The sequence below is a fragment of the Sphaeramia orbicularis genome, chromosome 1 (assembly GCF_902148855.1).
Source record: "Sphaeramia orbicularis chromosome 1, fSphaOr1.1, whole genome shotgun sequence".
Classification (NCBI taxonomy): Eukaryota; Metazoa; Chordata; class Actinopteri; order Kurtiformes; family Apogonidae; genus Sphaeramia; species Sphaeramia orbicularis.
In genome coordinates this window covers 7,341,636-7,361,411 of record NC_043957.1, presented here as the reverse complement: position 1 = coordinate 7,361,411, position 19,776 = coordinate 7,341,636, and the positions used below count along the sequence as shown (strand labels likewise).

Here is a 19,776-nt window from a genome sequence, read left to right as displayed (position 1 = left end):
GCAATAATCAGTTATTTGAGCCTCTTTGTTCCAGTTGTTTACAGTGTAACTGCCAAACGCTGCTTCAGTATGTTTAGATTGAGGTTTGTGGTCCTTTCCATCTGATGCTGTCAGAGGTTAAGAAGACTTAATAATATAAACAGTGTCATGGTAGTGTGATCAGACAATATACAATGAAATACATTGACATCCTGTGAATTTTTAATTCTGTTTTTCACCAGAGAGGCCAAAGGAGGAAACAGAGGATGTCAGTTCATTATCTGAACCCATCATTAGTCCTAAACTCAAACTTTGTGTTTTTGTGGATGGAAAAAAAAAACTGTGTTTCTGGTAGCATATACTGAAATAAACTAAAGGTGTGTCCACAGTTAAGTACTATAAATTAGTTTGTCACTCCAGTCCAGTAGGTGGCGGTAAATGCACCTTTCAGTTGGCTGCCAACTGCCATTAAAAGGAAAAGAAGAAGAAGTAGTGCCAGGGGTCAGGTGAGGATCATTGATGACGTCACAGTTCAAAGGTCACCGCACAGCTATAACAACATCCCGGAGTGTCCATGCTCAAACCTCAGTCTTTTCTCCAGTTTCTTTAAGTGGACTAACCCGCAGCTGTTGGCCCTTCACAAACACTGCTTCGCCGTGGAACCTGTGAGGTACAACCGACTGACTGACACGCGGTGCCACCGAATCTAGGAACGTGCACAGGTACAGTGCTGCCTAGCATTAGCATGTTAGCCGCTATCTGTCAAAGTAGACTGTGGCCGGTCCAAACCCTGTCCCCGCTGTGAGACTTTAAAGGAAGTCCAAGTCCTCTGGGTCCTTAAAGCTTATGACAGACACAGGACAGCTCAGCCAAACCAAACAGTTGGCTGTCATCTGGAATTCTGCTCGCCGTATTTTGGTAGTCACCTGGCTTAGTGCTAATGCTAATGCTAAGTTAACTCTCGGAGCGTGTTACTCTTATAGTGTGACAGGGACGAGGCATCAATCAAAGCTCTTGAAACCACATGATTTCGATAAACAGGGTGACTTTGAACAGTTGGTTGTTAATGTATTTGTAAACCTGAAGTATCTGTGTGACTGTCAGCCAAGACCCCATCTGATAGAAGCCATAGAAGCTAAACTAACCACAGGTCTGACTGGGCCCAAGTTGGCTATATTTAACCTCAACACACACCAGCAGCCCCCCATCAATGACTCCATCCCACTGTCAGACACCAGCAGCACCCCATCATGTTATTTTGCTGAAACAAATGTAGTTAATGGAAACACACCTATGGCAGTGTGTGTGTGTGTGTGTGTGTGTGTGTGTGTGTGTGTGTGTTGCACAGGTTAAGGCTGTGGTGGTTGTTTGATAGTTGTAGTGATGTCACATCCCTCTGGTTCAGACTCCACTGTTGTGTCTGTTGCAGGATGGCCGGAGTGTTTGATATAGATCTGGAGACCGAGGACATCAGTGACACAGAGGTCAGTGTTTGAACCTGCACTTTGGATCAGTACAACACAAACAATACAATACAACCAATACAATACATAGATTCATACTCTGAAAAGATGAGGAATGGAATGTATATATATATATATATATATATATATATATATATATATATATATATATATGTGTGTGTGTGTGTATATATGTGTGTGTGTGTGTGTATGTATGTATGTATATATATATATGTGTGTGTGTGTATATATATATATATATGTGTGTATATATATATATATATATATCTATATTTGTGTATATATGTGTGTATGTATGTATGTATGTATGTGTGTATATATATATATATATATATATATATATATATATATATATATATGTGTGTGTGTGTATATATATATATATATATATATATATATATATATATATATATATATATATATATATGTGTGTGTGTATGTGTGTGTGTGTGTGTGTATACACACACACATCCAAGAGTAATAAATAAATAAGGTGTCACCTTAAAACAAGTTAGACCTTTCAACAGTTTTTGTTCTTTTTTTTTTAATCTACTTTTTTTAAGTACCAAATGGCTCAGTTGCACAATCACTGCTCTGCTTATGACACAGAATGTAATATAAGTGAAGTTTCATATGTTGTCATAAAAATACTTTTTTAAAAACGTATTTTTGCTTTTATTAGATTACATTTACACTTAACTTTGTGTCTCCTGATCTGCAGGATGATGTGTGTGACTTCACTCTGACAGAACCTGAACAGTAAGTCTACGTCAGCCCCTCCTCATAAGTGTGTGCAGAACTCCTCCCAGACTGGACCATAGTGTTGTTTACTGTCTGCCTTGTGCTCATCAGTGTTCAGACAGAGGAGGTGGAGCTGACCAGTGAAAGTGTCAACAGAGACAGCGAGAGAGTCGGCCCTGACTGCTTCGAACTGCTCACCGTGTTGGGAAAAGGAGCATATGGAAAGGTGTGTCTGTGTGTGTGTGTGTGTGTGTCTGTCTGTCTGTCTGTCTGTCTCTGTGAGTGTGTCTGTGTGTGTGTGTGTGTGTGTGTTTGTTTGTCTGTGTGTGTGTGTGTGTGTCTGTCTGTCTGTCTATGTCTGTGTGTGTGTGTGTGTGTATACACATACGTCATAGATAATAATCAGTTTTAACTTCACACATTTCTCTCGACCCCAGACATTCAAAACACAGACATTTGTTTTTGCTCAGATTAATTAGTTTTTGATCCTGTGATAGTTTTCTGTCCTCTGTTTCAAATCCAGGTTAATTTTAGAGGACATTTAGTCTATATAATATATATTATTGTGGATGGAGGCAGTAAATCCAGGTGGAGATTACTGCACAAAGGGAGAATTTTATTTTTCTTGGTCAGGATATGTACAGTCACTGGATTTACAAGGAGGACAATTAATACTGAACAAACAAGAACTCAAACTATGAATTATGAAAGAGCTGCAGCATCTGAAACTGACCACAATGAACATTTGACAGATAAACAAAACCACAGTGCTGCAGTTTCACAACCACAGTTTGAATTGGCTCCGTCAACTCACCACAGGTTTATATTAGGAAGTTGCTGTTTTTCTAAAGCATAGAGAAAAGTTTGGAGTTGACATTATTTATATATTATTATGTCATTATTTTACTAGTTTGGTCCACTTTAGATCAAATTCAGCTGAATGTGGCCCCTGAACTAAAATGAGTTTGACACCCCTGATTTAGAGTGAAAAATGTAAAATTACATCATGAAGAGGTTTGCATCTGCAAACTATCCTCTCAAACAATGTGAATAATATGAACAAACTGAAAAGAATTTGTAATTTTAACAATATTCTGCTTCAGTTTATCATTTACACATGTATATTGTAACTTACAGATCACACTGGATCTACAAATACACAAAACATTTAATAACAGGCAGAATATTGTTAAAATTACACTTACTTCTCTTAAGACATTTCAGGTTCATGTTTGTTCAGGTTGATTAGATATTTGTATTTTGCAATATTGTACTGTGTTTTAGTGTAAATACATGAAAACATTTTCTAAGAGAAAAATTTTGAGTTGTGAGTATTTGTAGGTTATTATGACCCACTTGAGATTGAATTGGTCTGAATGTGGAACCTGAACTAAAAGGATTGTTAATATCTTAGTGTAATTTTTGCATTTCACAAATTCATCCCAAGGGCTGGACTGGACCCTTTGGTGGGACAGATTTTGCCCCTGGGCTGCATGTTTGACACCTGTGCCCTGTAAGAAGAGTTTGTCTTTGGGTTCAGTTTGGCTGAAGCAGCTGTAAACCACCACACTGTGTGTCATGGTCTTTAAAACAAAACATCCTCTTCCAGGTTTTCCAGGTGAGGAAGGTTCAAGGTGCCCAGATGGGAAAAATATTTGCCATGAAGGTGCTGAAAAAGGTAGAGCTGACGTTTGTCTTGAATGAAGTCATGAGTGACACCGCTCTATTATGTCTGTGACGCTGTTGATGCCGTTTGGTCTCTTTTTCCACCTTGAACTGGGATGTGTTTAGGCCAAGATTGTGTGCAACGCCAAAGACACGGCTCATACTCGGGCGGAGCGGGAGATCCTGGAGACGGTGAGGCATCCATTCATCGTGGACCTACTGTATGCCTTCCAGACCGGAGGGAAACTCTACCTCATACTGGAGTGTTTAAGTGGTAAGACTCAACAGCAGCTGTTGGACCAGTTCAAACCCAGTGGGAGGGTAGAAGGAACAGGCAGGAGCTGACTGAAATCCTGTCGTCATCAGGAGGTGAACTGTTCATGCAGCTGGAGAAGGAAGGCATCTTCATGGAGGACACGGCCTGGTGAGAAGGACCACAACCACACCAACATCTGCACAACACACCAACATCTGCACACCAGGGCTTTACAATGTTCAGTAGGGCTGGGAATATCAGGGTACTTCACCATACCTCACTGTAACGTACCATACTATCCTATCCTATACTATCCTATACTATCCTATACTATACTATACTATACTATACTATACTATACTATACTATACTATACTGTCCCATACCATACCATACTATACTGTCCCATACCGTCCCATACCATGCTATACTATACTATGCTATGCTATGCTATACTATACTATACTATACTATACTATACTATATGCAATACATGGCTCATGATCACGATAATATCTTGATATGGCGATAGTGTGATTATCGATATTGCTCTTAATAACCTACGATATATCTGTGTGTTTATAGGGGTGAAACAAAAACAAACCAAGAAATAAATGTCGTAGTTTATGTTTTGCAGCATAATTTATCCAGAGTACAAACAGTAATAGAGTAAATACAATGACTGTTTAAGTTCAACAGAACTGGAAACAGGATGTTTGCATGTGTTGGACAAACACTGACACTATTTTGGACTCATTCAGAAAACATCCCATCTCATGTCTGTACAGCAAGGGTCTCAAACTTGCAGCCCGGAGGCCAATTGCGGCCCACAGGATGATATTTTGTGGCCCCCTACTTGACATCAAAGTTTAGTGTTAGTGCGGTCCACACGAAGTATCAAACGCACCTTTTTGCTGAGTCTTGCCACATTTTTATTTTACTTATTTCATCACTTACGGGCTACCATAGATAGTGTTGTGACAGCTTCTGGCAGCATTTATTGTCAATGATTGTCAAGCTAGCCAACTGCAAAGTACCTGAGGAAGTATGAACGTTAGTCACTTAGTTGAAACATATTTCGCAGTGACACCAAGTGGATGGAAAATATCTACCATCACCCAGTTCAGTCATGTCGCTGTCCAAACGTGTCTCCGTCTGACGTCATAACTCAACTAGACATGCTGAGGAGTTTACAAAATACCAGGGAGATGAGAGAATGAACCAGGTGGCCAATCTGAAAAATGTCTATTGAGGAAACAAGATTTATTCAAGAAAGCAAGAAAGAGAATGAAGCAGCAGTCGAAGCAGCTACATGGTGAGATGATGGCAAGGGCCGGAAAGACATTCAAAGAAGGCGAGTTCATCAAAAAGTGCATGTTACTAGCTGCGAGTGAAGTAAAGAAACCCTTTTTTTTGTGGGCTACTTAATGCGGCCCAGCCTGACCCAAACTCTTCCTCCAGCGGCCCCCAGGTAAGTTAAGTTTGAGACCCCTGCTGTACAGTGTGCATGCTTATGGTGGCGTCTGTGGATCGTATTTTGGTGAGGCAGTTTGTAGATACTGCGAAGTCCTTCTGCAGCTTTGTCCCATCCACACTGGAAAAGACAAAGGGAGTCCACACTTTGGATGTTCTGCAAAACGGTGACTTGACTCACTAAGGAAGAACGATAAAAGAAGTTTATAGTGACTGTATTTTAATAATAATTTAACAAAAAACATTCACAGCGAGAGCCCATTGATAATCCCTTGTAAGATTAAATATCGCAATAGTTTGCCACAATGATGTTTTGTCACACTCGTATTCCTATTCTCATGATTATAGGACATCATTGATTGTGAGTGGTTCCTATTGCGTGTGGTCATGATGCACATTATTCGTATTTGAATCATGTTATAATGTTTGTGTGTAGTTTCTATCTCGGAGAGATCACATTGGCTCTGGGTCACCTCCACTCCAACGGGATCATCTACCGTGACCTCAAACCTGAAAACATCATGCTCAATCACCAAGGTAAAGTACATTTACACAGAAATATTCAAGGGTTAAGGTTCACCTTAAGGTTAAGTTAATAAGGCCTGTTTTCATGACTCGAATATATATTTGAAGTCTTTGCTTCCAGAATGTTTCCATATGTAAAATGTGATGTTGAAGTTCACTGTGGTGACTGATTAAATCTTGCTTCTTTAAACTAAAACAATCAAGTTTATTACCGTCTGACTGTAGTGATGTTTACATGTACATGCATTTTTCTTGGTGTTTTTGTCAAGTCTGTTGTTGTTTGTTTTTAGTAAATAAACCACTGCAGTATTTGGACCTAATGTGACCTTAACATCCATTTTGGTTCCTGTTTCTGTCTGTTTTCAGGACACATCAAACTGACCGACTTTGGTCTGTGTAAGGAATCCATCCATGATGGCACCGTCACACACACCTTCTGTGGAACCATAGAATACATGTGGGTCTGTGTGTGTACTCCTTTAACCCTTGTGTGTCTTAGATGTTGTCAGACCTCTCAGTACATTATGACACAAGAACAGTGACAATATTCACTGACATCCTCAGTTCTTCAAATATAATAATCATTCTACATTTCAAATTGCACATGCTTCAAATGGTTTTTTTTGTATTTATGTTAGGGATGCACCAATCCGATACCAGTATCGGGCATTGGCTCTGATACTCAGTGTGTGTACTCGTATTCGTACTCGAAAATGTAATCTGATACAACTGCACCGATACCACTTACAACTGTGTGACATTCCCAGTTCAGTGCAGCAGGCATGAGGAGGAGGAATAATGTGTGGGGGGTGTGAAGAGTGTGGAGATTGAACCAAATAAATGATGGTGATAAAAGTAACGCTGACTGTAAGTAACGTTAAAGACACAGATGGATACGGACGCAGCGTTCTGTCCGTCCTCTGCGTACATTCCATCTGTTTTCCAGGTGCTGGTGGATGAGTACCCAGACGGAGAACACCAGCGGAACCGTGAAGGTAGAGGATCTGTTCAAAGAGCCATTGTGTGAGTTAGAGAAAAACTACTGACACATTTAGGACAACTACCCAGAGCAGGGCCGGTTTCCATCCTACTGATAATACTATGGGGGTACGAAGCGCTGCAGACCGCTGCCAGCAGAAGTGAAAACCAAACTTATGGCTCATTTCTCTTTTCTCTTCCTGCTGAAGCTAAGCTTTTAAACCTTACCAGAGAAAACGCAGCAACATTAGTATCTCATTAGTGTTACCTCTGTCGTCTCCATGTTTGTTATTACTGACTTTCTTCTTCATTAAACTTTCCTCTTCTTCGTGGTATTTGTCCAGTATGGTTCATTCAGAGCAGCACCCCCTGGTGGATTAATAGACAAACGCTCATTCCAACACATTAAATGTCAGTAGCAGCACTTTGTTCCAGTCAGACTAATGACAACGACAATAAAGCACATTTACAAAAGGAACAAACAACTGGAATGGGATTAAGTACTCGTATTGGTACTCGGTATCGGCAAGTACTCAAATGGAAGTAATCGTACTCGTACTTGGTCTGGAAAAAAGTGGTATTGGTGCATCCCTAATTTATATGTTTTAGATTATTGTTATCTTTTATGTCTATTATGGGCCATCCACTCAGGTCAAACACATTCTTATCATGTTTCATTGGAGATTCCATTCTGTCTGTTTGTTTTCAGGGCTCCAGAGATCCTGACCCGGTCGGGTCATAACAGAGCAGTGGACTGGTGGAGTCTGGGGGCCCTGATGTACGACATGATGACTGGATCGGTAGGACGCTGCCCACATGGTATCAACGGACTGTATATAAAGAATAGACACTGACACCTGGTCTGTATGTACAGGGTGGGGAAGCAAAATTTACAATGAACATTTAGTTGTTTTTTCTCAGCAGGCACTACGTCAGTTGTTTTGAAACTAAACATATATTGATGTCATAATCATACCTAACACTACTATCCATACCTTTTCAGAAACTTTTGCCCATATGAGTAATCAGGAAAGCAAACGTCAAAGAGTGTGTGATTTGCAGAATGCACTCGTCACACCAAAGGAGATTTCAAAAATAGTTGGAGTGTCCATAAAGACTGTTTATAATGGAAAGAAGAGAATGACTATGAGCAAAACTATTACCAGAAAGTCTGGAAGATACTATTAAAGAAGAATGGGAGAAGTTGTCACCCGAATATTTGAGGAACACTTGCGCAAGTTTCAGGAAGCATGTGAAGGCAGTTATTGAGAAAGAAGGAGGACACATAGAATAAAAACATTTTCTATGATGTCAATCTTCTTGTGGCAAATAAATTCTCATGACTTTCAATAAACTAATTGGTCATACACTGTCTTTCAATCCCTGCCTCAAAATATTGTAAATTTTGCTTCCCCACCCTGTATATATTCGATAGAAGACCATGGTCCAGGTCTGGGAACACCTGGTCTGTATGTATATATTAGATAGAAGACCTTGGTCCAGGTCTGGGAACATCTGCATGTTATTTTTTTAACACAGTGGTGTTATTTTTTTATTTTAGGGGGTTTGGTCCATATATAGACCTTTAGTCCTAGGTCCATATAATGACCGTTAGTCGTGGGTCCATTTATAGACCTTTAGTCCTTGGTCCTTCAGTCCTGGGTCCCTGTACTGACTGTATTGATGATCCCTTCCTTCTTCAGCCTCCGTTCACTGCTGAAAACAGAAAGAAGACCATCGATAAAATCCTCAAGTGTAAACTGAACCTGCCCCCGTACCTGACCATCGATGCCCGGGATCTCATCAAAAAGGTACTGACCCCAACTAGAACCCAAAGGTACTGACCCCAACTAGAACTCAAAGGTACTGACCCCAACTAGAACCCAAAGGTACTGACCCCAATGACAACCCAAAGGTACTGACCCCATTGAGAACCCAAAGGTACTGACCCCAATGACAACCCAAAGGTACTGACCCCAACTAGAACCCTGAGGCTGAACTCAGAGACTGACTGGAATCCTGACCCTGAACCCAAAGGGTTAAGGGTTTACCAGGGTTTATTTACCCTGTGGACCACCCTTTACCAGACCTTGTCAGTTTTTTTTTTTTTTTTTTTACTTTATAGCTATGACGTTTAATGGACTTTTGTGTGTACTGCATATATTAAAAAAACAATCTACACACATTTTTAGTAGAATGTTTTCATCCATGTCACATGTTAAATGTCTGACTGTAATAAGTGTAAGTTTTGTTTTTTTTTTTTTTTTTGTTTTTTTTTAGCTCTTAAAGAAGAATCCAGCCCAGAGACTTGGCTCTGGTAAAGCAGACTGTGCTGACATCCAGGTAAGAAACTGTCCCTGTCACTATGTGGTTTCATCAGACCAGGACTAGGACTGAACCATCAGGTAAAGGTGGTCCACTGAAAACTCCATTTCATAGTACGCTGCTTTTCTATGACTGGATGTTTCAGAGGATTGTCAGAGTTGTAATGAACAGGTGTGTGTTTGGGTGGTCTTCAGAAACATCCGTTCTTCAGACACATCAACTGGGAGGAGCTACTAAACAGGAGGGTGGAGCCACCATACAAGCCACAGCTGGTAGGTCTTCAAACTACTGTTGTGCTCTTTAGAAATACCTTTATGTGCTTATTTTTCACGAACCTTGTCACAACAAAACATTGATGCTATGGGTGTTGGACCTGGTTCTGGAAAAACTATGGAAGTAAATCTGTGTCATCAGATTTTGAATTATAAAAGCCACTGAATTTCTAGCACTGATGTTTTTTTTTTTTTGCACTGAAATTAAGGATCTCAATTTTTTGCATCTGAATTTCTTTAATTCTAAATTTATGAACATAGTTGAATTCAGAGACAAACAATTCAGATACTTAATGTCAGTGCAAAAAAAATTCAGATACTTAATTTTAGTGTAAAAAAAAATCCAGATACTTAATTTCAGTGCAAAAAAAATTCAGTGCTACAAATTCAGTGTCTTTTATAATTCAAATCTGATGACACAGATTTACTTCCATAAAAAACTCCTTCTGTGCCGTGTTTGAAAACCTCCGTTTGTGGCGTTGCAGCATTCAGATGAGGATGTGAGTCAGTTCGACACCAGGTTCACCAGACAGACTCCAGTGGACAGTCCGGACGACTCCACGCTCAGCCACAGCGCAGAGCTCGCCTTCGCCGTGAGTCACACACTCACTGGTTTTGATCATGTGCTATAACACGACCATTTACTGAGTAACACCTGTCCCTGCCAGGGCTTCACCTACGTGGCACCGTCGGTGTTGGAGAGTCTGAAGGAAGGCTTTTCATTTGAACCTCGAACACGACCCGTACGCCGACACAACAGCAGCCCACGCACACCCATCAGGTAAACACACACCACACACCGTTGAAGACCACCCACCAGCGGCGGTTCAGGTCAGTAATGGTCATTAATGATAACCTTGATAATTTTGGTCACAATAACTGTGATACGACATTTTCATATGGTTACATCCCTAGGAAGAACTAACCATAGACACTGCCTTCTGTTTTTATTATTATTGTCACCACAATGGTATTTTTTTTTGTCTTCCTTTCCTCCATCAGTCCTCCAAAGTTTTCCGCAGCTGGTCCCTTCAAATCGAGCGTTGAAGGGGAAGCGGATGTTTTTCCTCCGACGTCTCCGCCTGCAGCGGCAGCGGCGGTGCCTTCGGCACTGCTGGAAAACGGAAGCATTAGTCAACCAATCAGAACGCCGGCCAGAAACAAGAAGCAGAAGGGACACCGGAGATGAGACGGTCGGTCAGAGGGACGCTTCCGTTCAACGTCAGGGACATGTTGTGTTTTTTCTGCTCTTCATAAATGGTCACTGAAATGTCAAATCTAAAGTTGAAGCTCTTTTTGTGCTTGACCTTTATTTTCTACCATATTTCATCTATTGAACGGTAACACCAGCTGGGTTTACATTAGCCTCCAAAACTGGTTGTCGCAAAAAACTGTCGAAGATCGCAAAAAAGTTTTTATGCTCTCATGAGGTGGTTTTTGAGACGTTTGGATATAGAAGTATAGTGTAAAAGTGTAATGGAAACACATGATGCACATTGTCATCCATGTGGTCCCGGTGGTTCTGCTCAGTCCAAACGTGTCCCCTATGACCCTGGACTCAGAACAGGTGGTTCTAGTTGGTTCAGGCCAGTAGACACTGGCTTTGGTGGAGGAAGTGTTCTAGAGCTGCAACCGATTAATCGATTAGGTGCTTGAAGCCAATGCAAAAATTCACGATTCGATTAAACGACTCAAATTGATTGAAGGGAAATATTCTATTGCAGTTTTCCTGAATTGAAGCTTCTTTGTGCGTCACAATAAGCGTCCGTGTGAAACACAACAGCAGAACCAATGTTTAACAGCAGAGAAATGAAGGAAACAAAGCTTTGATTCAGGAGAATTGTGGTTGAATGATTTTTTTTTGGATCACTTTGAGTCGATTAATCGGTTGCAGTTCTAAACTGCCCCCCCCAGGCAGGACCAGTCTGGGGACACCAGAGGGTCCAGAACATCACACAGTTCAGGAAACGGTACCTGGGTCACTGGGAAATTCTGGATCCACACCTGGTTGTTGAATTCCTGCTGTCCAGTTGTGTCCCATAAATCCATGGTGCCATTGTGTCCATAAATGTGGACTTTTCCTTGGGCCGGTTCTGCGTTCCCTTCTTCTGTAGTTGAAGACGGTCAGTGAACCCACACTACAGTGGACACTTCCAGGAGGTTCTGATCCAACTGAGGCAAAACCAGAACCAGATGAACCCACACTACAGTTGACACACCCAGGAGGTTCTGATCCAACTGAGGAAAACATCTGCCTTCAACCAGAACCAGAACACAACTAGACAGAACTGGACCACAATGAACACATGTGGACAGACGGGACTGGACCAGAACCACACAGCAGAACCAAACACTGTTCAATGGAAACACCTACAAGGACAAACTGGACACATATGGGTTTGGTTTGGGTCCAGCTGTCATTAAACGCAGCCGGTGACACTGGGGTTGGATTTTCAGATTTGATTTCTGCTGTTTTTTTTCACTGACTGTGGAGGTGGTTTAATGATGGACTGATCTGAAACCATGTTTAATTTTAATTAGTATTTATTTTACCTCTGCCAAGGAGGTTATGTTTTTACCAGGGTTGGTTTGTTTGTTTGTCAGTTGGTTAGTTAGCAACATAACTGAAAAAGTTATGGATGGATTTTGAGGAAATTTTCAGGAAATGTCTGAAATGGGACAAGTAACAAATGATTAGATTTTGGGAATGATCCGAATCATCGTCTGGATCCAGGAATTTTTAAAAGGAGTCTTTATCATTAGCAGATGGAGATATTTTCAACATATGTATGTGGAACTCCACAATGAACAGTCAGAGTGCTCCAGTTATTATGTTAAAAAATACAAAATAAGTTCCCAACAGGTTCTACAAGATATTGAAGATTGATCTGGCTCCTCACAAAATTCTGGATCCCATGATCCAAAAGAGGAAAAAAAAAATAGTGGAGTTTTGGAATTTTCATCCTAACAAGGGAACAAATGATGGTATTAACATGCAACAGACACCAAAATATAGCCATGACAGTGTGAAATCTGAAGTGTTCATTTCATTTACAGACTGATTTACTGGCTACATTCATTTACAGACTGGTTTACTGACTGTACATTAATTTACTGGCTGATTTACTCACTGTACATTCATTTACTGGCTGATTTACTGACTACATTAATTTACTGGCTGATTTACTGACTGTACATTAATTTACTGGCTGATTTACTGACTACATTCATTTACTGGGTGATTTACTCACTGTACATTAATTTACTGGCTGATTTACTGACTACATTCATTTACTGGCTGATTTACTCACTGTACATTCATTTACTGGCTGGTTTACTGACTCTACATGACATTTACAGACTGGTTTACTGACTACATTCATTACTGATGTAATGACAGTGTGAAATCTGAAGTGTTTTCAACAACTATGGAGGTAGTTCCAGGAGAAAACTGCCATTACCGAAAAAGTGATTTTCGTTTATAAATTCTGAACTAATCATGATATCAACGTGATTCTAATTGCTAAAGGTCTGTTTTCTTGGTTAAGGAATCTAATAATGCAGATAAAGTGAATGTGGACTTATTATATTTGGTGTAAATGCTGCCTCGGCAGAGGTCTGCGCTTTCTGAGTGTTTTTCTAGTTTGTACGTATAATTACACAAAGGGGAAAGTGTCTGTTTTGTTTTTCAACAGCTTTAACAGAGTTGATCAGTGAGGTCAGGATAATGTTTGAATTGGAGGGCTTTTCTTTTCCATTTAGACCACAGGTGTCGAACATGCGGCCTGGGGGCCAAATCCGGCCCACCAAAGGGTCCAATCCGGCCCGCGGGATGAATTTGCAAAGTGCAAGTTAGGGCATCAAACTCAAAAATAATATAATAGCCTATAAATAATGACAACACCAATTTTTTCTCTTTGATTTAGTGCAAAAAACATTAAATTTTGAAAATGTTTACATTAAACTATCCTTTAACAATAAAATGTGAATAACTTGAACAAAATGAAGAAATGAAGAAAATTAAGTACAATTTTAACAATTTTCTGCTGTTATTAAATATTTGTGCATATATATAAATGATAACTCGAGACATAATATTGATAAAATTGCACTTTTAATTCTTAGCAAATTCGAGGTTTTTTTTTTCAGGTTATTCACATCCTTTTTGTTTGGATATTTCGTAAATGTAAATATTGGCATAACTGAATGTTATTTTTTGCACTAAAACAATTTGGAGTTGTCATTATTTATTGGTTATCACACTATTATTTCACTGGTCCAGCCCACTTCAGATTAAATTGGGCTGAATGTGGCTCCCGGAAGAAAATAAATTTGACACCCCTGATTTATACTCTGCTATAAAGCTGACCCTCAGGTCAACGTTAACAACCCTGAAGTTTTACAAGGCTTCTTTATGTCTCACAGCTTTTCACTGTCATGTTCAGATCTACTGCCAAAGCCACCAAATCAAACCCCACAGGCCCATGGAGTGGATGGATGTGGAACAGGTTCAGAATTCTACCCCAGTACAGGCCGCTGAGTATTCTGAGGAGTAATCAGAGTATTCTTTGAAAATGGTGTGTTGACCGTGTTCAGACTGAGCTCAGAAAGAACTGTTCAGGTCCAAGTGTTTTTCAACTCCCTCCTGAACACATTCATGAGCCAAAAATGAGTCTCACAAAAACACAAAGTCAGATACTTCAACATTCAGTCGTCACTGTATGCTGTCGGGTCGGGGAGCGTCAAAATAAAAGTCTGTAATCGACACTGTACGCTGTCGGCTTGGGGAGCGTCAAAATAAAAGTCTGCCTCATGGCAAATAAAAGGGAAAACCAACTGGTTGATTTTATTTTACATCTGCTATGAATCATGAAACCTCCATCTGAGCATGATATCCTGACAATTAACAACCCTAACCCCCTAACCTTAACCCTCTAGCCCTAACCCCATAGCCCTAACCCCCTAACCTTAACCCTCTAACCCTAACCCCATAGCCCTAACCCCCTAACCTTAACCCTAACCCTCTAACCCTAACATCATTTTCATCATCACATGCTCCAGCTCTAATAACACTAGATCCAAACCCAAACACCCAGTTCTAGGGTTGGAACGGTGCACTGGTTTGGACTGAACCATTTGGGTTCTGGGCCAAAGCATGTTTTAAGTTTCACTTTCGGTTGTTGGTAGTTACAGAGCGCACCCCCCTATACCCCCACCCCCACTGGTGTCTGTCACTGTACCGAAAACGTATTGAACTGAAGATCCATGCACTGAAAACAGACTAAACTGGAATTTTTCTGGACCGTTCCACCCCCACACCTGCAGTCATGGGCTTCAGGTAAAACACCTGGACAGGATCAAAAGGATACAACCAGTTACAGCTGCAGTCCCCCATGTCCAGCAGCACCCCGCACCACCACCACCCCCACATCTGGACTGGAAGCACACACTGACCGGACCACCACACAGAAGAAGAGAGTGGAGAGAGAGAGAGGCTGAGGGGACTCAATGATGATGCCTCTTAGGACCAGTGAGCCCGTTTGTCCCGTAGGTGGAGACACAGGATCAGGAGCAGCCTCCAGCCCTCCTCCTGTCACCTCCACTAACCCTAACCTACACAGGCACAATGACTCCAGGTCAAGGAAACACTAAAAATGTATGCCATAGGTAGGGGCGTGTGTGTGTGCGCGTGCATGTGTATGTGTGCATGTGTGCGTGCGTGTGTGTGGGCCCATAGGACTGGTCCTGGATTTTAAAGTGCTTTTTCCATCCATCCATCCATTTTCTTCCTCTTATCCGGGGCTGGCTCGCAGGGGTAACAGTCTAAGCAGGGATGCCCAGACTTCCCTCTCCTCAGACTCCTCTTGCAGCTCCTCCAGGGGGACTGCAAGGCGTTCCCAGTCCATCCGAGAGACATAGTCTCTCCAATGTGTCCTAGGTCTTCCCCGAGGCCTCCTCCCGGCGGGACATGCCTGGAACACCTCCCCAGGGAGGTGTCCAGGAGGCATCCGAAACAGATGTCTGATCCACCTCAGCTGGCCCCTCTGGATGTGGAGGAGCAGCGGCTCTACTCTGAGCTCCTCCCCCTATCCCTAAGGGTGCGCCCAGACACCCTACGGAGGAAACTCATTGTGACCGCTTGTGTCCGGGATCTTGTCCTTTCGGTCATGACCCAAAGTTCATGACCATAGGCGAGAGTAGGAATGTAGACTGACCGGTAAATCGAGAGCTTCTCCTTTCGGCTCAGCTCCTTCTTCACCACAACCGACCAATACAGCAACTGCATCACTGCAGACGCTGCACCGATCCACCTGTCAATCTGACGCTCCATCCTTCCCTCACTCGTGAACAAGACCCCAAGATACTTGAACTCCTCCACTTGGGGCAAAGACTCTCTGCCGACCTGGAGAGGGCGAACCACCTTTTTCCAGTCAAGAACCATGGCCTCGGATTTGGAGGTGCTGATCCTCATCCCACTCCCTTCACACTCGGCTGCAAACCGCCCCAGGACACGCTGAAGGTCCAGGTTCGATGAGGCCAACAGGACAATGTCATCCGCAAAAAGCAGAGATGAAATCTTGTGGTCCCCAAACTGGACCCCCTCCGGCCCCTGGCTGCGCCTAGAAATTCTGTCCATAAAAATTATGAACAGAACCGGTGACAAAGGACAGCCCTGCCGGAGTCCAACATGCACCTGGAACAGGTCTGACTTAATGCCGGCAATGCGAACCAGGCTCCTGCTTCAGTCATACAAGGACCAGACTGCCCTTAGCAGAGGGCCCCGGGCCCCATACTCCTGAAGCACCCTAACCCAAACCCAGCTTTAACACTGACTGACCCTAACCCTAACCCTAACCAAGTAGGAAACAAAACTTTGAGTAATTCCAAACATGAGAACGTTCTGTATCATGTGTCCGTTTGACATTTCTAAATACAGTTACTACACAGACGAATGAGTCATCATGACGTGTCGCATCACTGATTAAAGTGGTAAATATTAGGTGAAGGTGTTTTTCCAGGAGTAATTCGATCCTCTTTCCAGAACCAGCAGCGTTGCGACTTCAGTTGTGACCTTCACCATCAGATTAGCAGCGTTCATATTTCCCAGCAGCACTTGTTCCTTCAGCTCAGTGACGTTCAGAACATCACCACCTTCACACTGAAAACATTTCCAGCGTTGTCATTGGCTCAGATGAATAATTACTGTTTATCTTCACAGTCGTCTGAACTGTATTTACTGAACATGACGATAGGAGAACTCTGGGTTTTTGATCTTACGGTATCTTTTTCCTCAGAACTAATCTGTGTGGAATAGTTTGTAGAATGTACTCAAACAAACGCTGATACATGTGAGTGTGAACTGCTGATTAGATGGATCTGATAGTGCAGGTGAAGTACCCACACTGACATGGCTGATCATGTGATGCAGGACTATAAAGTCCAGATCTGCTCAGACCTTCTTGTAGAGGCCCAGTTCTCTCCAGTCCCAGGTCAGTCCTTCTAACGGGCATGTCCGTCTCCTCTGAAGGGACCTGTTTATTTGGAAACGATTCTAAACTTTTTTTCTCCTGTAGCACGCTGTCGTTCATGGTCATGGCGCTGCTCGTTGTCCTCTGTTTTCTGGGTGTTCTGTCCGTCAGGGCTGATCCAGGTCAGTACAGCAGTTTTTATTGGACCGTAACAGACTCTGATAGTGGTTTAAACCATTGTTGAGTACAGAAATACAATTTATGGCACAAACCATTGTGTAAAAGTTGACATCTATGCATAGATGTACAGGTTGTTGATGTGGTACATTTAAGCTGCCTTTCCACTATGTGGTACCGGCTCGACTCAACTTGGCCTTTTTGCGTTTCCATTACATAAAAGTACCTTGAATGTGGTACCTGGTACTATTGTTTTTAGTATCTGCCCGGTCAAGGTTCCAAAACGGGTGAAGAGATACTGAAATGTGACATGTGAATCTGTATCATCCGATTTTGAATTATAAAAGCCATTGAATTTCTAGCACTGATTTTTTTTGCACTGAAATTAAGTATCTGATTTTTTTGCATCTGAATTTTTAAATTCAAAATTTATGAACAGAGTTGAATTCAGAGACAAACCATTCAGATACTTAATTTCAGTGCAAAAAAAATCCAGATACTTAATTTCAGTGGAAAAAAATTCAGTGCTTCAAACTTAATGTCTTTGCTAATTCAAAATCTGATGACACAGATCTACTTCCACAGTAAACACTGCAGACCACTGATTGGTAAGAGAGTTGTCACTGTGTCATTGTGTCATCCATGCTCCGCCCATTTTTAACAAACCAGAAGTTGACAGTAAATCTAGCATTCGGTTCATCCATGATGACGGCCCACAGAACCACACCGAGGTCAGTCCAGGAGGTTCAGACATTTCTGTCCTTGGTGGACCATGGAAAGATTCAGCGTGAGCTTGACCGCACAACACACAACGAGTGCGTTTATTAGTAACTGTGAGCAGACGACAGCAGACGGTTACCAAAGGACCTGCATACGATGTCAGGAGAAGCTGAAGAAATTAAAAAGTGTTGCTAAGATGACCAAGTACTCTGAAGTTGGTACTATTCTGTAATGGAAACGGCCTTCAGGTATAGTACCTGTACCAGTACTGGAAATGTGGCTTCACATTCATTTACAGACTGGTTTACTGACTGTTTATCTAAATGTGGTTGTCATGGCAGTGCCTGTGCTGTTTTAACAGTGGCGTAGAGAAGTGGGGGTGGGGCTTGGGGTGGGGCTTGGGGTGGGGGTGTGTTTGAGGGTCCCGCCCCCTGACTGACCAACCAATAGACTGGACTCCATCCACTCTGTCTCAGATCCTGGACTGTGATTGGTTGTGTGGACTCACATGTCTTTGACAAATTGAAGTTATGCTGCGTTCCAGTCCACCTGTAACTGGTGTTTTTCCATCCTTCTACTGGTGAAAATGCACTGGAATGTCAGTCAAACCTGTGACTTCCACCCATGAACTTGTACTAGATCCATGTTCTCCCAGTTCTGAGTTCTGGTGTCACGTAGCAATGGCGCCCTCCCATGGATGAGGTGTTTATGCAGATTGTTTATTAAAGCAAGGTATTGATCTAACGATATTTATCTGCAAGTGCTCTGTATAATCAGCAGCTACTCTTGTGTTAGCTAGTTTTCATTCCAATGAGTACAAGAACAAACAAGTGTTCAGAGAACACAAACCTTCGCCAAGCACCCTGAACAGTGTGCATGTGTGGATCGACTATTTCTGTTCAAATTAAACAGTTTCAAGGTTGTTCCATACAGCAGAAAAAATGTGTAGAAAATGGGATTTTCAATGTTAAATGGAAATGTCCACAGAGTCCACACTCCACAGTGGATGTGGACAATTTTGTGCCTGATACAAGATATTGTTCTAAGCTATGGGTGGATCAAATTGGAGGCTAATCAGAGTTGTTTTGAATTTCTGATGAATTTTGGAAAATTGCTCAATGATGACAGATAGGAAAATGGTAGATTTTGTGACCTTGCTGTGACCTTGAACCTTGTCCTACTGGGCCCAAAATTTAATGGGTTGGTCCCAGGGCCTAGGCCTATCTGTGGGGACAATTTGGGAAAGATGGGTGGAATAGTTTTCCCCTAAAGTTGCTAACAAACAAACAAACAAACAAACAAACACACACACACACACACACACACACACACACACAAACAAACACACAAAGCAAAGTGATCACAATACCTCCTTGTGGAGGTAATTAATACCAAATATGAATCCAAATATGCAAAGAACATCAAAGGTAGAACAGCTTCTCTTGCCTTATGCGTTGTTTTTCCTCCTCTGTTTCCCTCAAATAAGTAAAGAACAAACACCTTTAGCGATAGAAATGACTATAAATGAACATAACGTACGGTCCGACATGCTGGTTTGTTTACATCTAACTCCCACAATTCCTTGCGCTCAGGCAGTTTGGCATGACTTGGAACACCTGGAATGTTACAAAGTCGTGAGTTGTGGTTTCAAGTCGTGACTTACGGGCTCAAAAACTGGCCTGGGACGCAGCATTAGCACAGATGAGCCTTTG

At 41.8% G+C, this 19,776-nt stretch overlaps 1 protein-coding gene across 3 annotated transcripts; it reads left to right on the top strand.

Moving 5' to 3' along the window:
* Nucleotides 1-508: 508 nt before the first annotated feature.
* Nucleotides 509-10,987, top strand: LOC115437296 (ribosomal protein S6 kinase beta-2-like). 3 transcript variants are annotated; one of them, XR_003938034.1, is made up of 16 exons: nt 509-701; nt 1,409-1,463; nt 2,185-2,222; nt 2,316-2,430; nt 3,814-3,882; nt 3,996-4,143; nt 4,236-4,293; nt 6,035-6,135; nt 6,490-6,580; nt 7,811-7,901; nt 8,805-8,912; nt 9,382-9,444; nt 9,621-9,762; nt 9,794-9,809; nt 10,134-10,291; nt 10,367-10,383. XR_003938034.1 is itself a non-coding variant. In XM_030160843.1 (16 exons), exons 2-16 carry the CDS (start codon nt 1,410-1,412, stop codon nt 10,885-10,887), a joined length of 1,422 nt encoding a protein of 473 aa, XP_030016703.1. In that variant the 5' UTR covers nt 510-701; nt 1,409; the 3' UTR covers nt 10,888-10,987. The 3 variants fall into 3 exon arrangements, 2 of the variants coding, with proteins under 2 accessions (XP_030017813.1, XP_030016703.1); XM_030160843.1 differs by lacking the exon at nt 9,794-9,809 and adding an exon at nt 10,701-10,987 and having other exon boundaries at nt 510-701; nt 9,621-9,698; nt 10,184-10,291; nt 10,367-10,479; XM_030161953.1 differs by lacking the exon at nt 10,367-10,383 and having other exon boundaries at nt 10,134-10,302.
* The last annotated feature ends 8,789 nt before the right edge of the window (nt 10,988-19,776 follow it).

Excerpts from the sequence above, each read along its gene's own strand:
- LOC115437296 (XM_030160843.1), top strand. The coding sequence starts at position 1,410 with ATGGCCGGAGTGTTTGATATAGATCTGGAGACCGAGGACATCAGTGAC. Across the intron at positions 7,902-8,804 it reads ACGACATGATGACTGGATCG|CCTCCGTTCACTGCTGAAAA; the intron begins GTAGGACGCTGC and ends TTCCTTCTTCAG. Across the intron at positions 10,480-10,700 it reads AGCCCACGCACACCCATCAG|TCCTCCAAAGTTTTCCGCAG; the intron begins GTAAACACACAC and ends TTCCTCCATCAG.